At 40.6% G+C, this 15,055-nt stretch overlaps 1 protein-coding gene across 9 annotated transcripts in view; it reads left to right on the top strand.

The window, feature by feature from the left end:
- Nucleotides 1-15,055, top strand: part of TBXAS1 (thromboxane A synthase 1) — a 248,880-nt gene that overhangs the window by 178,860 nt on the left and 54,965 nt on the right. For all 9 annotated transcript variants that reach the window (XM_027680497.1, XM_027680495.1, XM_027680496.1 and 6 more), the window contains one exon: nt 1,428-1,742. In XM_027680497.1, coding sequence (XP_027536298.1) covers nt 1,428-1,742 — 315 coding nt within the window. The remainder of the gene's footprint in view (nt 1-1,427; nt 1,743-15,055) is intronic.

Here is a 15,055-nt window from a genome sequence, read left to right as displayed (position 1 = left end):
GGTGGAGGGAAGGAGTGTTAAAGGGGCAATGTGCCAATCCCTTGCGTTACTCAAACCCCAAAATAACCATTCCTCTCTGCCTGTAGATCGATCAGAACAGTTTGTTGGCAACAGAACTAAGCACAGAACACTAAGTATTTCTCCTGTTTTGTTGTCTAACTGCTCTCTTTTCCCATGTCATGTGAAAAATAAATAATCTGATTAAATCCTTAGACATTTATAATTAATTAGTTCTTCCTTACTCTTATCTTGTTTGCCTGTCCTTTTGTCTGGCTTTTTTTTCTACTTTATCTCTCAATCATCAGATCCAAGAAATCATTCAAATTATTTATTTTTAACAGATAAATGCAACTTTACAGCATATTCTTTTCTTTTGAAGAAAGACTTGGTCCCTTCTTTTGTCCATCCCACTGCACAAGTTGTCATGTTCTGGCACTGCAGTCACTTTGAAGTCCTTGAGCTATCATGTATTCTGTTGGTATTTGAGGAATTGAAAATCAATCACACAGCCTTATGGCTTGGGTTCAGCACAATTCTATTATGCCCACTCGCAAAAGTCAATTCAAACCTTTTGGGTTATATTTCAAAGCCTAATCAAGCTTGCTGTCCAGACTGGTTTGGAGTCAGCTCACTCTTGTCTATAGGTCTGTTTATTAGAGGTTTTGTGTCAGAAACCAGTGTAAAAGAAAGCAGTTTTCATAGCAGTAGAATCATTCAGTGGGCATTTTGCAAATACAAACCACCTGAACAGGTTTTATGGTAGAGGAATACTTACTGTTGTAATACAGTTCTGCAAATATGTTTTTAAAAAATGTAACCCCCCCCAAATAATGTTGGTAACATAAAGCTATGTTTATATCTGTACTTGCTTGTAAAAAGATGTCCCAGCTTACTGAGATCAGTTTTTAGTCCTGTCAGGTTAAGCTGGTAAGAAAGTATTGTAGATTCAACCCTGAATTTAGATGGTGACTTTCATGCTTTGGACCATATGAACAAATGAGGGTGGTGCACCCAAGCAGATGGACCAACTCCTCCATGAATGAGTTGTGCCACCTCCGTGTGACAAGTGCCAATGGGGCTGCATGTACAGTGCCTATGTCAATCCCCTGATTTCCAGCAAGTGCCAAAAACTCACCCTGAGAATGAAAGTAGCTCTGTAGAGAGCTGACCATTAGCAATCATCTGTGAAAATATGTACCTGTTGTGTATTGGGGGCAGATCAATCTCATCTCTCTGTGAAGAAAGCAGTGACAGGTTCTTGGTTACGGTATTTCCAGTTGATCTGTAGAAGCCTTCTCATGCAGTGAAAGACTGGTGGCAATTTTGTGGGAGCCAAGCGTGGGAAGCAGCTCTCTCTTGCCATCCCCTATGGGTTAAGGTCTTTCTCTGTGACCCATTCATGTTTCTTCTCATCCTGTGTTCTGCAGAGGCGCAGTGATTTTCTCCAGTGGATGCTTGACTCCCGTGACTCAGCTGACTCCCTGGCAGCCGGGTGTTCTGATGTGATCAGCCCATCTGCCGCTTCCAGACAGAATGAGGCGCCTCTTCCTGGCAGGGCCCCATCTGAAAAGGTTCAGAAGACGTTAACAGAGGATGAGATAGCAGGCCAAGCTTTCCTGTTCCTGATTGCTGGGTATGAGACCACCACTAGCACGCTGTCCTTTGCCACATACTTGCTAGCCACCAACCCAGAGTGCCAGGAGAAGGTGCTTCAGGAGGTTGATGAGTTCTCTGCAAAACACGTGAGTATGAAGTGCTGGTGTGGAGCTTCCTGCAGGGATCAAGGCAATGTGAATGCCATCATGCCATTGTGGCACCTCCATGACCCCTATTTGTCTCAGTCATATATTAATATTTTATTAATATTTTCAGTCAAAAATTAAAAATTAATCTCTATAGTTTAGATTTTTTGGAAGCTGTTAAATTATATCACTTTACAGCAACACAAGAGATGGCCTAGAAACTTTGTGTCATAGTGAAAGCTTAACCTTTTAAAAGTATTTTACGTTATTGAAATCAAGCAGCTGTTGTCAGGCTCTAAAACTACGCATTTCTATTTTTTCCTCTTGTACAAATACTTTTATTGGTTTTGTTTTCAATTTTATTTACTGATCCTTGTAGGAAAATTAGCAGTGTTCTTACAGACCATAAATTGTGAAGTTTTGCTTTAAATGTTCATAATTTTTTTTTTCTTTTAGCAGCAGAATATATGTGTAAGCTTAAAAAAAAATCACATTATTTAATTCTCTTATACTGTGTTGAAACTGCTTCTTCTTCACTGTCTGTATTTGCTAAGGGCATTTATGTTTCCTGGATAACCATTGACCATATTTGGTATAATTAGCAGACCATGCAGCAGCCATTCTTCCACCCTACACTCTCTGCACAAGTTGGTGGTTATGATAATTCAGATTGAGAGTCTTTTTCTTTACACAAATGCTTTTGTAATGGATCATGATCCTAACAGGAATAAAATTACACCAGGCACAGCTGTATTGCAGGATTTTAGCTGTGGGATTTGGATACTGAAAGCCTTTACTATACAGTTTTTGGGATTTCATGCTTTTATGCATTCCATCCTGTGTTGTACTTACAGAACAAGAAAAGAGCTGTATAATTTTCTGCTTTGCTCGTAATAAAAGATTCTCGACTATGCACAGTGCGTCCATTCAAAAGCTACCGTTACCCTCCTTTTGCTTATGGAAACATAAAAGCCAGGGTTTGTGTACACAGAAAATGTTGTCTGTTGTCTTGCACGCTGAGGTTCTGACCATGATGGTTCTCCATCTAAGATTGTTATTGCTCTGAGGGTGCAGATGGGTGACAGCAGTGGAGGTTAGGGTTGTGCAGTCAGACCTACAGAGCTTTTTCTCAGTGCATGCTTCATACCTGCCGCTGGTATGAGCTAACTCGATACCACAAAACCGTTGATGTTCTAACTGTAGGGCTTGGTTTATATCCTTAGGTTGTTAGCTCTACATCACTGCAGCTGGAGTGTATTTACTTGTTTCATTCACATATGGCAGACCTATTTATGCCCTCACGTATAGTTAGGTCAACTGACTTCCGTAAGGCCTGCAAAGATGGGAAGGTGCAACTTGGCCTGGAGTATGTGCAGTTTACTAGGTAATATTGGTGGCAGAGTTGCACACAGAAGCACTTATTATTCAGTCCCAAGGAAAATATGGTTCATCTTCTCACCAATTCCTGAAAGCTGATAACCTAAGAAACCAGAGTGAAATTGCTGGGAGAGGTATCCAATAGGATAGGTACGTCTGTCTGTCTGTCTGTAGATGGTGATCTGAATTAGTTATCTTTTTCACATTAGTGCATAGAAAGCTGACTACAAGCAGTAATTAACTGACTGATTGTTTATGGATATTTCATGTAGGGAGTCCATGCATATGGCCATGTCCACGTTAGCTAGTAGTGTGCTCCCATAGGCAGGTTCGTCCTCTAGCATGGCTGGTAGTGAGGACTGTTGGATGCACACTGTATGCATTTCAGGAGTTTATTCTGGGTTAGTCTAAGCCTGGGTCTGTGTACCAAATTTCTCTTAGCGGTTGGTCTGGTTTAGTTCCAGTTAAAGGAGCCCTTGCTGTGTACTTTGAGACTGCAGTGTGAACCAGTGCAGGAGATTCAGATGTGTCTGCTCCTGATCCAAACTAAATGGGACCTGTGTTGTATATGGTCTGTCTGAGCTGTCATTCACCATTAGTAATATTTCAATAGTAATCCAATTAAAATGCACAATTCTTGAGTCTCTTGGTTCTCTAGGAATATTTTGCTAGTAATTTCAGCTTTTGCACTATCTAGGAGACATAAGGACACTTGTGGTAATGTGTAGAGAGATGGCACTCAAACTAATAATTTTTGCAGGTCAGCACTGTATACAGTCTGTGTGGTGCCTCAACCCAAACTGGTGTCCTCATCCCAAACCATGCTGTCCCACGTCACATATAATCATTGGAAGAATCTTTCAAATAACTTCCCTGTACTTTATGAATTTTCAGGTTTAGCTTTAGATGATGCATATTTTGCTGTAAGAGGTAAGAGGGAGAGAAGGATAACTATACATCTGCAGTCCCTGATACAAGGAAATTTGTAGATCTGATCTGTGCAGCCCCATCCTTCAAAAAATTTCCTTTTATAAACAGTTCATGATTTGGCAGGGGGGGAGAGGGGCAATACACTACTCAAGGAGCCCATCGCAGAATAAGGAAAAGAGTGCAGCAGTTCAGTCCCCTTAGTGACTGTAATTAACTACTTTTAGCCTAGAAGATGAGATCTATGTGAACGGTTTGCAAGTTACGGGAGCAGCAGCTATTTTAGAGCTGGGTATATATAGATGCTATGTTCAGTTGTCATGCAAGAGAGAGGAAGGGAGAGGACATAGAAGCTAGAGGCTCACAGTTAGTTATCAAGTCAGTTGCTAAGAAATTTGATTAAGTTATTGCTTGTACTCAGCACATCAGCTTTGCTCTTATCAAGGTGCTTAGCAATTTTCGGAAAGGAAGGGCTTTAGAAGGCCAAGATATGGGGAATGATACAGTCAGATTGTTTTGACAGGTGGTGGAAGACTGATTTGATTTGCAGATATGCAAGTATTAAACACAGTACCCTCTTCAGCCAAATTTATACTCAGGTAATTATAACTACAAAATGCTCTCCACCACATCCCCTTCCTTCCTTCAACCATTTCAGTTGCCTCATGCAGCATGTTTTATTGCCCTAATCTGTGGTGTAGAGTTGTGGTCTGATTTTACAGCAGCTGCTGTGTATCATCCCAAAGAGGGCTGTACTTTAGTGGTGGACAGAGTGATTTATATACTCATTTACCAAAGTTTGTAAAGACGTGAGAGCCATCTGAGAAAAGGTCCTCTAAATGACAGGCACAGTTCCAGCTTTTTGGCATTCCAACTAAAAATGCAAAGCACAGTGACCTTGTGATAGTCAGTAAGGAGAGAGAGCAGGGTTAGTCCATCTAGGTGTAAAGTAGTATTTTGGTGGCTCTGGCTGTTGTAGTTGAGGATACCCCTGAGTTTGCTGTGATTTTTGTCTGTTTTGCACAGTGGGTATCTTGGCAGGATGGGAGAGTATAAAGGGGATGGAGAAAGCTGAGGCACTGCTGTGCTAGAGATCCCTGGGCTAGCATGGTGCAGGTGGCTGCAGTGTGGTACAGAAATACAAGACTAAGTGCTGGAAGCAGTCTAACCCCGGCAATGTGCTGGAAATTGGAAGCCCAGAGGAGAGTTAGGTCTGACTGATCATGTTGTCCTGCTGATCTTGCTGTGTCCAGCCAAATTTGTTTCAGAGCTGCCTTGGGAGATCTCACTGCCTCTCTCCACCACACTGCCTGAATACATGGTGGAGATGACACTTCCAGGCAAGTGTCCTCAGAAAACAGTGCCTGAAGTGAGTCATGGATTGTCACCTCTTTTTTTACCTCCAGGACAATCCTTATGTGTTTGCTAAAGGACCTTCTAGGTCTTTCTTGACTGATATCTCAGTGTGGAGATGGTGCCTCTTTCCCTCAAAGTGAGAAGAGGCACCTGGCCCATTTCATAGCCTGGCAAGCAGGAGAAGACTCTAGCTTTAGTTGTTGTAGAGGGTAGGACACGCAGGTTATTTCCCTCCTCACCTCTGTCTGGGTCTCTGGGGTGTAGGGAAAGGGAGTGCACAGCTTTTTATTGTCTCTGGCGAAGCAGAGAGACAAGGTACTGAGTGGTGACTACTGTCATCACACACTGCGTCTTCCCATTCTACCTCTGAATCCCTGTGTCTGCTCTAACTGCGCTGGGAAAAATAAGTTTAAGCATAATTCCTCTAACACACAAATAAAAATTCAAATTTTAGAGTCTTTGACCTGATCCTCTTCATAAATCCCTTGAGGGTATAGCATGTGCACTGTGAAGGGCAATCCACTGAAAATAAGATGCACCTATTTGCTACAAGCTTGTTGCTGGGTGTGCAGCTTGGTTTGATACCATGAAGACAAAATAAACAGGATGAAAAGAGAGTTAAATATGAGCTAGTGGGGGCAGAACGCCTACATCTGTGTCTGTATAAAATAATATTACTTTCTGCAGAGACCACAGATCTGTTTCCAGGACAGCAAAGAGGGGTCAGATCTTCAGAAGGCTGTAAACTGGCACATGCTTGGTATTAGTAGAGGTATGGTGATATGCATCAGTTGAGAAGTAAGTCTGGTATATACTAGTAAAGGAGCACAGGGGGAAAAAAAGAAAGGCTGCTATTTCAAGACCAGATTCTTTTTATAGCGTTTGTGGCTAACCATCCCTAAACTGTTAGAGGCTATACAGTTGTGAAAGAAATGTTTTTATCCATATTACCCACGTGAGAAGGAATGCACCCATGGTCTTCACCCTCTGCATTTCAATCAATAATGATCCCTGTGCAAAGTTTTTGAAGAGCCCTTCGCAAGACATGTATTTAGGAACAGTTTTTGTGCTTGAGACCGATTATTTTGTTGTAAAAGCATATTGATTTTTATTTATGTGTGTGTGCGCTTAGCAAAAGCATAGCAAGCCTGCAGCACACATTCGTTCTGAGCAGATGGACACTTGCTTCTGAGCACCACTGTGTGCTCTGAGCTGCTCTGTGTGTTTTGTCCTAAGCCACAGTGCTTAGGGCTTGAAAAACTGCATCTTCCGTACTGGGCATTCCCTTAATGTGAGGCCTCTTTTTCTTACCCTCTATTCCCATTTTAGCATTTACATGCCTCACTCCCTTCCTTCTTCCTACTCTCAAGCCTGAATCATTCACAATTATCAATTATTTTTTTGTTGGTGGTGGTTTACTGGACAGCATAATTTTAGACAGAAAGAGTTGTGGCACAAAATAGATAGCAAAAACATAGGCAATCAAGCTAACTTCTCATGAGAAGCTATTTGTTACCCTTAGGTGAAATGTGGTGAGTGGCTATGTATGTGCTCCTGATCTGTTGCAAAGTAAATACACCAGGTTAAACAAGTGAAACTAGGTCATTTTCTTGAGGGAGGGAAAGCAAGAATGCTTGGGGCAGCTAAGGAGGGCAAAAGAAGTATAGGAATGAACTGCTCTGTCTCTGTAATAATGAAATCCATACTTGAAGGTGCAGAGCATAGAGAAGCCTGGAGCGAGGAGCACCCTGAATTCTGATCTCAGCTTCAGGAATAATTTACGGCATGTTCTCAGTACTGGATAACCAAGCCTTGCATTAGCAAATGGGTAGCCTTGGTACTACAAGTTTTGGAGGTTTTCTAGCCCATTATTGCTTAAAGCACCCAGGAAAAGGTTTGCACTGAAGAGTTAATGCTACTTAGTGACACTGAGATGTGTTGCTGCACTGACACATAAGGCTTTGAGTCTAGTGAAGGACAGAGTAGCAGCTCACCGCTCCTTGCTGCCGGTGCCTAGGAATACTTTCAGGAACCCTGACAAAGGTGAAGCAGAGCACAGGAGTAAGGAGTGGTAAATAAAAGTGAATAGAGAAAAGGGCAGCTATTACTGTAAAACAGTCATTGGAGAGTGCAAGACTGTGTTTTGCATTCTATTTTTAAAAAGCTGTGTACAGCTCTTATCACTGTTTGATATGCTACTTAGAAATGTCGATGTGGAGAGGAATGAAGAGCTGGATAAGACCCAGTATGTCTCTACTCCATCCAATTTTGTATCCACACAAAGTACTAGTGTAATGATTCAGTACTGGTATGACTTACCAACATTTTCACCTCTGGCTAGAGGCCATAAAGTTTAGGAAACTTCAAAGTCCTGTCATACCTTCTCACTATTTTAATGGTGATTTAGAGTTTTTTTCTTTAATAGAAACAAATCTCCCTGTTCCTATAAATACTCGATTTTCTGTTACTCTAGGCGTCAGGAATATTTTCAATACATTTAATTGAAAATGTTGTCCAGACTGTTTCATCTTTATTCTCTCATGTCAATAATATTGAATGAAGTTATTGCAATCCATAGTTTTGTTTATGAAAAGACACTGCTAAATCCCATTTTAGCTGCTGTGTACGGTCACTTGTGAATGGGCCAAGTTCAACTGGACTTATACACAAACACCTCCTTTATGACTGATGATTCTGGTGCTGTAATTTATCAAGCTTACTGGATGTGGGCAGTTACTCATCTTGGGTAATTGCCATCATTGACTTGAGTGGAACCATACTACTTTACACTGGCTTATGGTTCTGTTCTTCACACAGAAAAGCTCCTTCACTAATACCTCTGCAGTCTAATGGAGATGTCTTACTGCAGAGATGTCTTATTGTAAAGAGATTTTACCATTTTAAAATTTTCCCTTCCCATAAAATTTCTAGAGAGCAGAGAGAGGTAGGACCATTTTTATGGTGTTTCTCTGCCTGATTGAGTATTTTAGATTTTAAGCTGTCTATGCTGAGAGTCTCCTTGGTAGGACAGAGAGTTTTCTCTGAGCATTAGTGAAAAATGAGAGGTGAAAGTCAGAGAGATAGATGTCACTGTTGGGGAATTACTACAACAATTTGCATGAGTTTGGTGCCTTTCATGCAGTATCTCAAGGCTCTGTGCTCTCAGAAGCTTGCAACTACAGAGACTAAGCTTCACTAAGCAAATATTGCTGACGGTGGAGGCTTGCATTTATCAAGGGAGACTGAATTGTAAATAGTGTGCAGAAAAAGTCCACAGCAGAGAGTCGCAGTTACACATGCATACACATGCACACACAAAACATACAGAACCAGTAAGCACAAGCAATATTGTGTGTTGTTGCTGTTTATTCTCTTGATGAAAATGACACTCTTTGATTTCTTTTTTCTTTAAGAAGGTGTTGCAGAGACTCACATAATTCACAAGTGTCAGCTGTCAGCAATCGGTTTTGTTGTAAACAAATAAAAAGATGCTTTTAAAGACATCGAGACTGAGTACTGTTAGGTTATATTTCTGCAGATCTTCATGCAATCACTCAATGTCTGAAATCAGTTATTTATCTTAGTCACTTGGTGCTTCTGTACGTACAGGTTGAAGATTGCATTGTACTCCATCCTTGACTTTACCAAAACCACAACCTAAGTTTGAAAAAAACTTATTTCATTCCTAGGAAAGTCCTTTTGACAACTGGTGATTCTATGTGGCCTGAAATGGTGTTGTTGAGATGATTAATGTACCTTTATTTCAAGGAACTTCTTATTGTTGACACTGCAGGGTTCATTTACCCCTTTTCACCCAAGTAAAAGAAATAAAAAGAAAAAAACACTTTTATTTTTCCATTTGTTCGGGCTTATCACTCTTTTGCCCATGAAGACTAATTTATCTTTTGCTTGCAATGTCACATGTTGCTCAGTGACTCTGCCTTATTGCTATTCTTGAGCAAAACTGAGTCTCAGGTAATGTATGCTAGGCAGATACTCATTTTCACCCCTGAATTTTCCTGGTATTTTGCCATCCTCATAATAATTGACCCACTATCACTGCTGCAGGGTTCATGTTAAAGAATAAATTTTTCTAGTGACATGGAACATTTAATGCTGAAGATGTTAATAATGTAGTTCTTTAAATGCAATTAGGGAGATCTGTTTAAAGATGAAGTAAAGGGAAGGATGCATCTTTTCCCTCTTTCCATTCCTTCTCTCCCTCACCTCCCTCCTTTCATCTGAGGCTTTTATGGAGGAATGAGCATATTTGCTTTTAATTTAAGGAAAAATATCACTGCTGAGTAAGAAACTGGTTACAGTTTTCTTCAGGATTTGTATCCAAACTCCTCCTGTATATGACAATCAACATGCTTCCTCCAGGGACTGAGCAAACCAAATTAAAACCAATATCAATGTCCAATCAATGCTAAATATTTATATCAGGATTAACTTTTTGGCTACATGTAGGTAACATCATTTTCAGGGTGGAACATCATTCCAGGTAGAATTGGTAGATCAAATTTGCACTGCACAGTTGAACCTTGCAGAAGGGAGAAAGGAGATAAGCTCAACCCACAATAAATAGCACCACCACCCACCTCCACGACTTTGGGAGGGACAAACTCTCACCAGCCTAGCCAGAAGAACTACATATGACAGGAAAACAAGTGAACATGGCATGACTTCTCAGGAACGGGCATGCCTTCATAGGTGTAAGCGCCTGTTCTTTCGGTGGCAGCCTGTCTAGCACTCAGGAGTTTTCTCAATGGGAAATAGAATACAAGTCCAGAAAGGTATTATACTAATATATATATATTTATAAATATGTATTTATTATATAAGTTTTCTCATGGAAGTTAGGCACCAAAAGTTTCCATAAGGTATATGCTGCTGAATCATAATTATTTAGCAAAGAAAGAGAGAAAAGTAGCCATAGGCACAACCTCAGGTGCAAAAAAATCAGAGAAACCAAACCATCTGGCCCTTGAAAGAACTTACAAATGAGAGAGGGTGGCCTTGGACATCTGAGTCAGGACCCCACACTGTGTCTCGGTGCTAGCAGCCAGTCACATTCATCAGGCAAGAAGTTGTCTCCTGAGGAATATTAAATATTAAATACTAAGCTAAACAAAGAAGCATTTTCAAGCTTTATGTTAGTTAGCATATGCATTGTGCCAGGGACACTCAGTTCAAAGTGTGGTGTTCCTCCCAGTGATTTCTTTTCCCTCAGTGATCTTCAGAAGCAGCCTTCAGCTTCTAAAACCTCAGACCAAACTTTGGAATGAGATCCCTCCGTGAACTCGGACAGACAGGCTTATTCTTCAGAGGGTGAAGATGTTGGTCCAGCCCTCGCATCCTTGTCTGCTGCAGGGATCTCCTCTGAACTTTCTGCTTCTGAGAGGTCTTCAAGACCAAGGGATGCAGTCTTACTTTAGTAGCACTTTAACTGCTCAGCACAATAGTGACTCAAGATTTGTGAAAACAAATACCACTTTCATAATAAGGACTTTCCATGGGACCTGCTACAAGGGCCTGTAGTGACAGGGCAAAGGGTAATGGCTTTAAACAAAAAGATGGTAGGTTTAGATTAGATTCTTTGCTGTGAGGGTGATAAGACACTGGAACAGGTTGCCCAGAGACACTGTGGATGCCCCATCCCTGGGAACCTTCACAGTCAGGTTGGATGGGGCTTTGAGCAACTTTGTCTCCTGGAAGGTGTCACTGCCCATGGTAGGAGGGTTTGAACTAGATTATCCTTAGGGTCCTTACCAACCCAAATCATTCTATGATTTTTGGGCAGAGAAAGAGAAGGGGAAGTATTGGGGAACAACTTGTAAAACAAAAGTGTTTGTGCACGACTGCATGAGAAAAAGGAGGGAGAGAATGAATCATGGCTGAAGAAAAGAAGGTCTTTCATCTGAAAGTTTCACACAGACTCCTGAATTGCACATATTATATGCATAAGGTGCAAAAGTTGAGCTGAGGAGAACACATGCCTAATTTATTAAGAAACGGCAAATCCCCGGCAGCAACCAAGAAGAAATTAAAATTGTATTCATCATATTCATAGTTTAAAAATGATCTGAGCTTGTATGAATGTGAGGTCAAAATGGAATTTTTCCTCCAGGTATGTACATAAATTAGGAAGCATTAATAGGAAGTAACCAGTCCATTTATTTGTCAATAAGCATTCAAAGTGAAGGCTGAATGAGCCGATGCCAGAAGGAATGGAAACTAGTTTGCATTTCATGATTATGTAAAGCAGTTCTTGATAGAATGAACTTCTTGTGACCTCCCCTCCCTCTTTTTTTTTTCCTTCTTTACTCCACTGGCAGCACATGTGTATTTAAATAATTTCCATTTCTAACAATGTGTTTGTGTTACTTTTAATCAGCATGAGATGGCTTTTGTATTGTTTAACCTGCTTCATCTTATGCTTCTCTTTTAATATGGAAAGAAAGAAAAAGTGGTATTTTTGGGTGTGCCCTTGCTCTAGAAATGTAGTGGTCTTCTAGTGATAGGAGTGAACATTTCCTTACTTAACCAGATAGAAGGACTGGGGGAAAAGGAGTAGTCAGGAAAACACAAAGAAAAGTAGGAAACACGTGCTATCTGAGGAATGTTCCATTTAACACCACTCAATATATTTTACTGTCTCAGGGAACTGGATGATACCAATTTTTCACTATTCACAAAATCAAAGAATAGGCCAGGTTGGAAGGGGCCACAGTGGATCATCTGGTCCAACCTCCCTGCTCAAGCAGGGTCATCCCAGAGCATATGGCACAGGATTGCATCCAGACTGTTCTTGACTATCTCTCAGTGAGGGAGACTACACAACCTCTCAGGGTAGTCTGTTCCAGTGCATGATCACCTGGGCAATAAAGCAGTTCTTCCTCATATTCAGGTGGAACTTCCTATGTATCAGTTTCTGTCCATTGCCTTTGTTTTCCTTCTATTATTGATGTGTTTGAAAAAGCCCTTCTTGTTGTCCTTGACATCCTTGGCCAGATTTAATTCCAGATGGCCCTTGGCCTTCCTTGTCTCATTTCTACTTACTCTGGCAAGCTCTTTATATTCATTCCAAATGTCCTGACTCTGCTTCCATCTCCTCTGTATTTTCTGCTTATGCTTGAGTAATGACAGGAGTTCTTTCTTCATCCATTAAGGTGTGTCCCCTCCTTTGCCCAAATTCTTGCTCGTTGGGATGGACTGTTCTTGAGCCTGGAGGAAATGATCCTTGAATATCAATCAACTCTCTTGAACCCCTCTTCCCTGCAGGGTCTTTTCCCACAGGATTCTTCCAGGAAGATCCCTGAGGAAGCTGAAGTTAGCTCTCCTGAAGTCCATGGTTGTAGTCTTACTTATTGACAACTAGTTTGATGCCTGGTTTTCATAAGAAAAGTTATGGCTCTTTTCCAAAATCAAATCCTTTAAAGCAAACAAAAAATCTTGTTCCTCAGTGTAACTGGTCATGTTTTGAATGTTGTGGTCAGTTTTCCACAATGCTTTCTATGTAAGTGGTCTGGCCAGAATTGGAATTTCACCACCGCAGCAGCCACTGAGAGAGGCATTTGGGGCCTTGATCAGGGGAGGCTTAGAACTTTCTCACACTAGAAATGCCAATAGATTGTATGGACTGGAATGCTGGTTTTTTAGCCAACACTGAGTGGATAAATAGGTGCTTGAATGAAGACTAATTTAATAGCTGTTACCATCCTTAGGTCTCAGATATAATGAGACTGAGAACTTAGTTACTTTCTCAGTCCTAGGAATCATCCTTCCTGGCTGTCACTGAGGCACAGCACATTAAGGTGTGTTTTGCAAGCAGAATAATTCACTCTTTAGTACTGTTGACTCAATGTATTCCACCTGTATGAAATGTGCTTTCAGAACTCAACAAAATGTTAATATTATTTTCTATGTAAAACATTTTTCTTTCACATGCATCTTAAAAATTGAATTTCAGAAAAGTTTCTATCAATATTGTGGGGGTTTTATTAATTTTTTTAATGCTTAACACTCTATCAGTTTTAAAGATGGAACACATTAAGATGATTTTGACCTTCTGATTCAATAGAAATTTTGAATAAACTTCAATATCTTTTGCAATACTCATAGTTACACTTTAAATTTGAAGGATAAAATTGAGAAGTGAAAAAGTTCTGAACATTAGGCTATTGTCCATAACCCCTTGCTGCTGTTGTTGATCTAAATGAAGGAACAAGGAAGTAACAAGCTGTCAAAAAGTCATTGTATTGTGAACTGGAACAAAATGCTTTTAAAAACTCTTGCTTTTTCAAATTTGTTTTCAAGATGCATCAAGTTTGTATGCGCTCAGGATACAATATGAAGAAGATTTTGTGCAGTCAGGAATTAGGATTTAATAGCTTGATAACTAGAGGACCTTACAGATAATGTCAAGGTGTTAATCTAACCTTGCTGTGCCTTTAGTCTCTTGGTGTTCTGGAGAGCGTAAAAAACAAAAGCTGACTGTTTTAATATCACAGAGTAGTCATGGAGAAAAATTTCTTCCATCAGAGCAGCTTTTAAATAAATTATTAGTTGGGATTTTTACTTCGATGGGGAAAAATAACTCTAAGATGGATATAAGGGGAAGCGAATTTACTAAATGTCCTGCATCTTTCCCTCTTGTTAATTAGTAACAGTCAAATGCTCTTGTTCTGCAGACAATGACTGCAAAGAAAAGGATAAAGAACTTGGGAAAGATTCTAGAGCTGAAATAATTAGGCAATTTATCATTCAGGATAATTGGAGTTGTACAAAGCAGCATTATTTACCATAGGTTTCCATTTCTTCTAACTGGTTGTGAAAAATACAGCTACATTGATTGGGAAATGCTCTCACTGCTTTTTCCAATATGCATTGTGCCAGGGACGCTCAGTTCAAAGTGTGGTGTTCCTCCCAGTGATTTCTTTTCCCTCAGTGATCTTCAGAAGCAGCCTTCAGCTTCTAAAACCTCAAACCAAAATTAGATTAAAGTGCCCAATATGGGGTCAGAAATGGGAGGGAAAGAGAGAGGGGTTTCCACTGGGGAATTTTCACTTAACAAATGAAAGCCTTTGCTTTGTTTCAAAGGAAAAATTGCAAAGTGGAGGCATATCTTAATCACATTGGTAGCCAGCTGAGATGTTTATGCTAATTTCCAAAGGTATGTAAGTATAGGAATCAGGGGGTCCAAAACTCCTGCCTCTGTGATGTGAAAAACACAAGCATTTAAGTACCACCAGCAGATAGCTCTGATGTTGTTTCAGCATCAGGGAAGAGGTGGGGAGTAGCTGTGAGGGGTTACTTGAATTTCAGTTCTTGATTTGCAGGCAGTATGAACGTCCCTTCACCCAAAGGTGAGGTTTTCCACTGTTTTTCTAAGGAGGACCCAGCTATTTCTCAAATTACAGCACTCTCCCAACTTTGTGCTGTTGCCCTCCACTCTTGAAAAGTCTGTCTTCACAAGCAGCTTTGCTTGTGATGTGTGTTCCAAAAATGTTTGAACTCTCTGGATTTCATCACCGAAGTCTCTGTATGTGGTGACCCCACAGCTGGCTTTCTGCCAGACCCCCAGGGTGTCCAGGGTGTCACATCCTACTCCAACATATGTGGCTTTGAGCTGCGGGTACTTTGTGGTGCTG

This window comes from Neopelma chrysocephalum, unplaced genomic scaffold (genome assembly GCF_003984885.1).
Source record: "Neopelma chrysocephalum unplaced genomic scaffold, ASM398488v2 Primary Assembly neopelma1_59, whole genome shotgun sequence".
NCBI classification, from domain to species: Eukaryota; Metazoa; Chordata; class Aves; order Passeriformes; family Pipridae; genus Neopelma; species Neopelma chrysocephalum.
The sequence above is the reverse complement of the archived record's forward strand: the minus strand, read 5'-3'. Positions and strand labels throughout refer to the sequence as shown.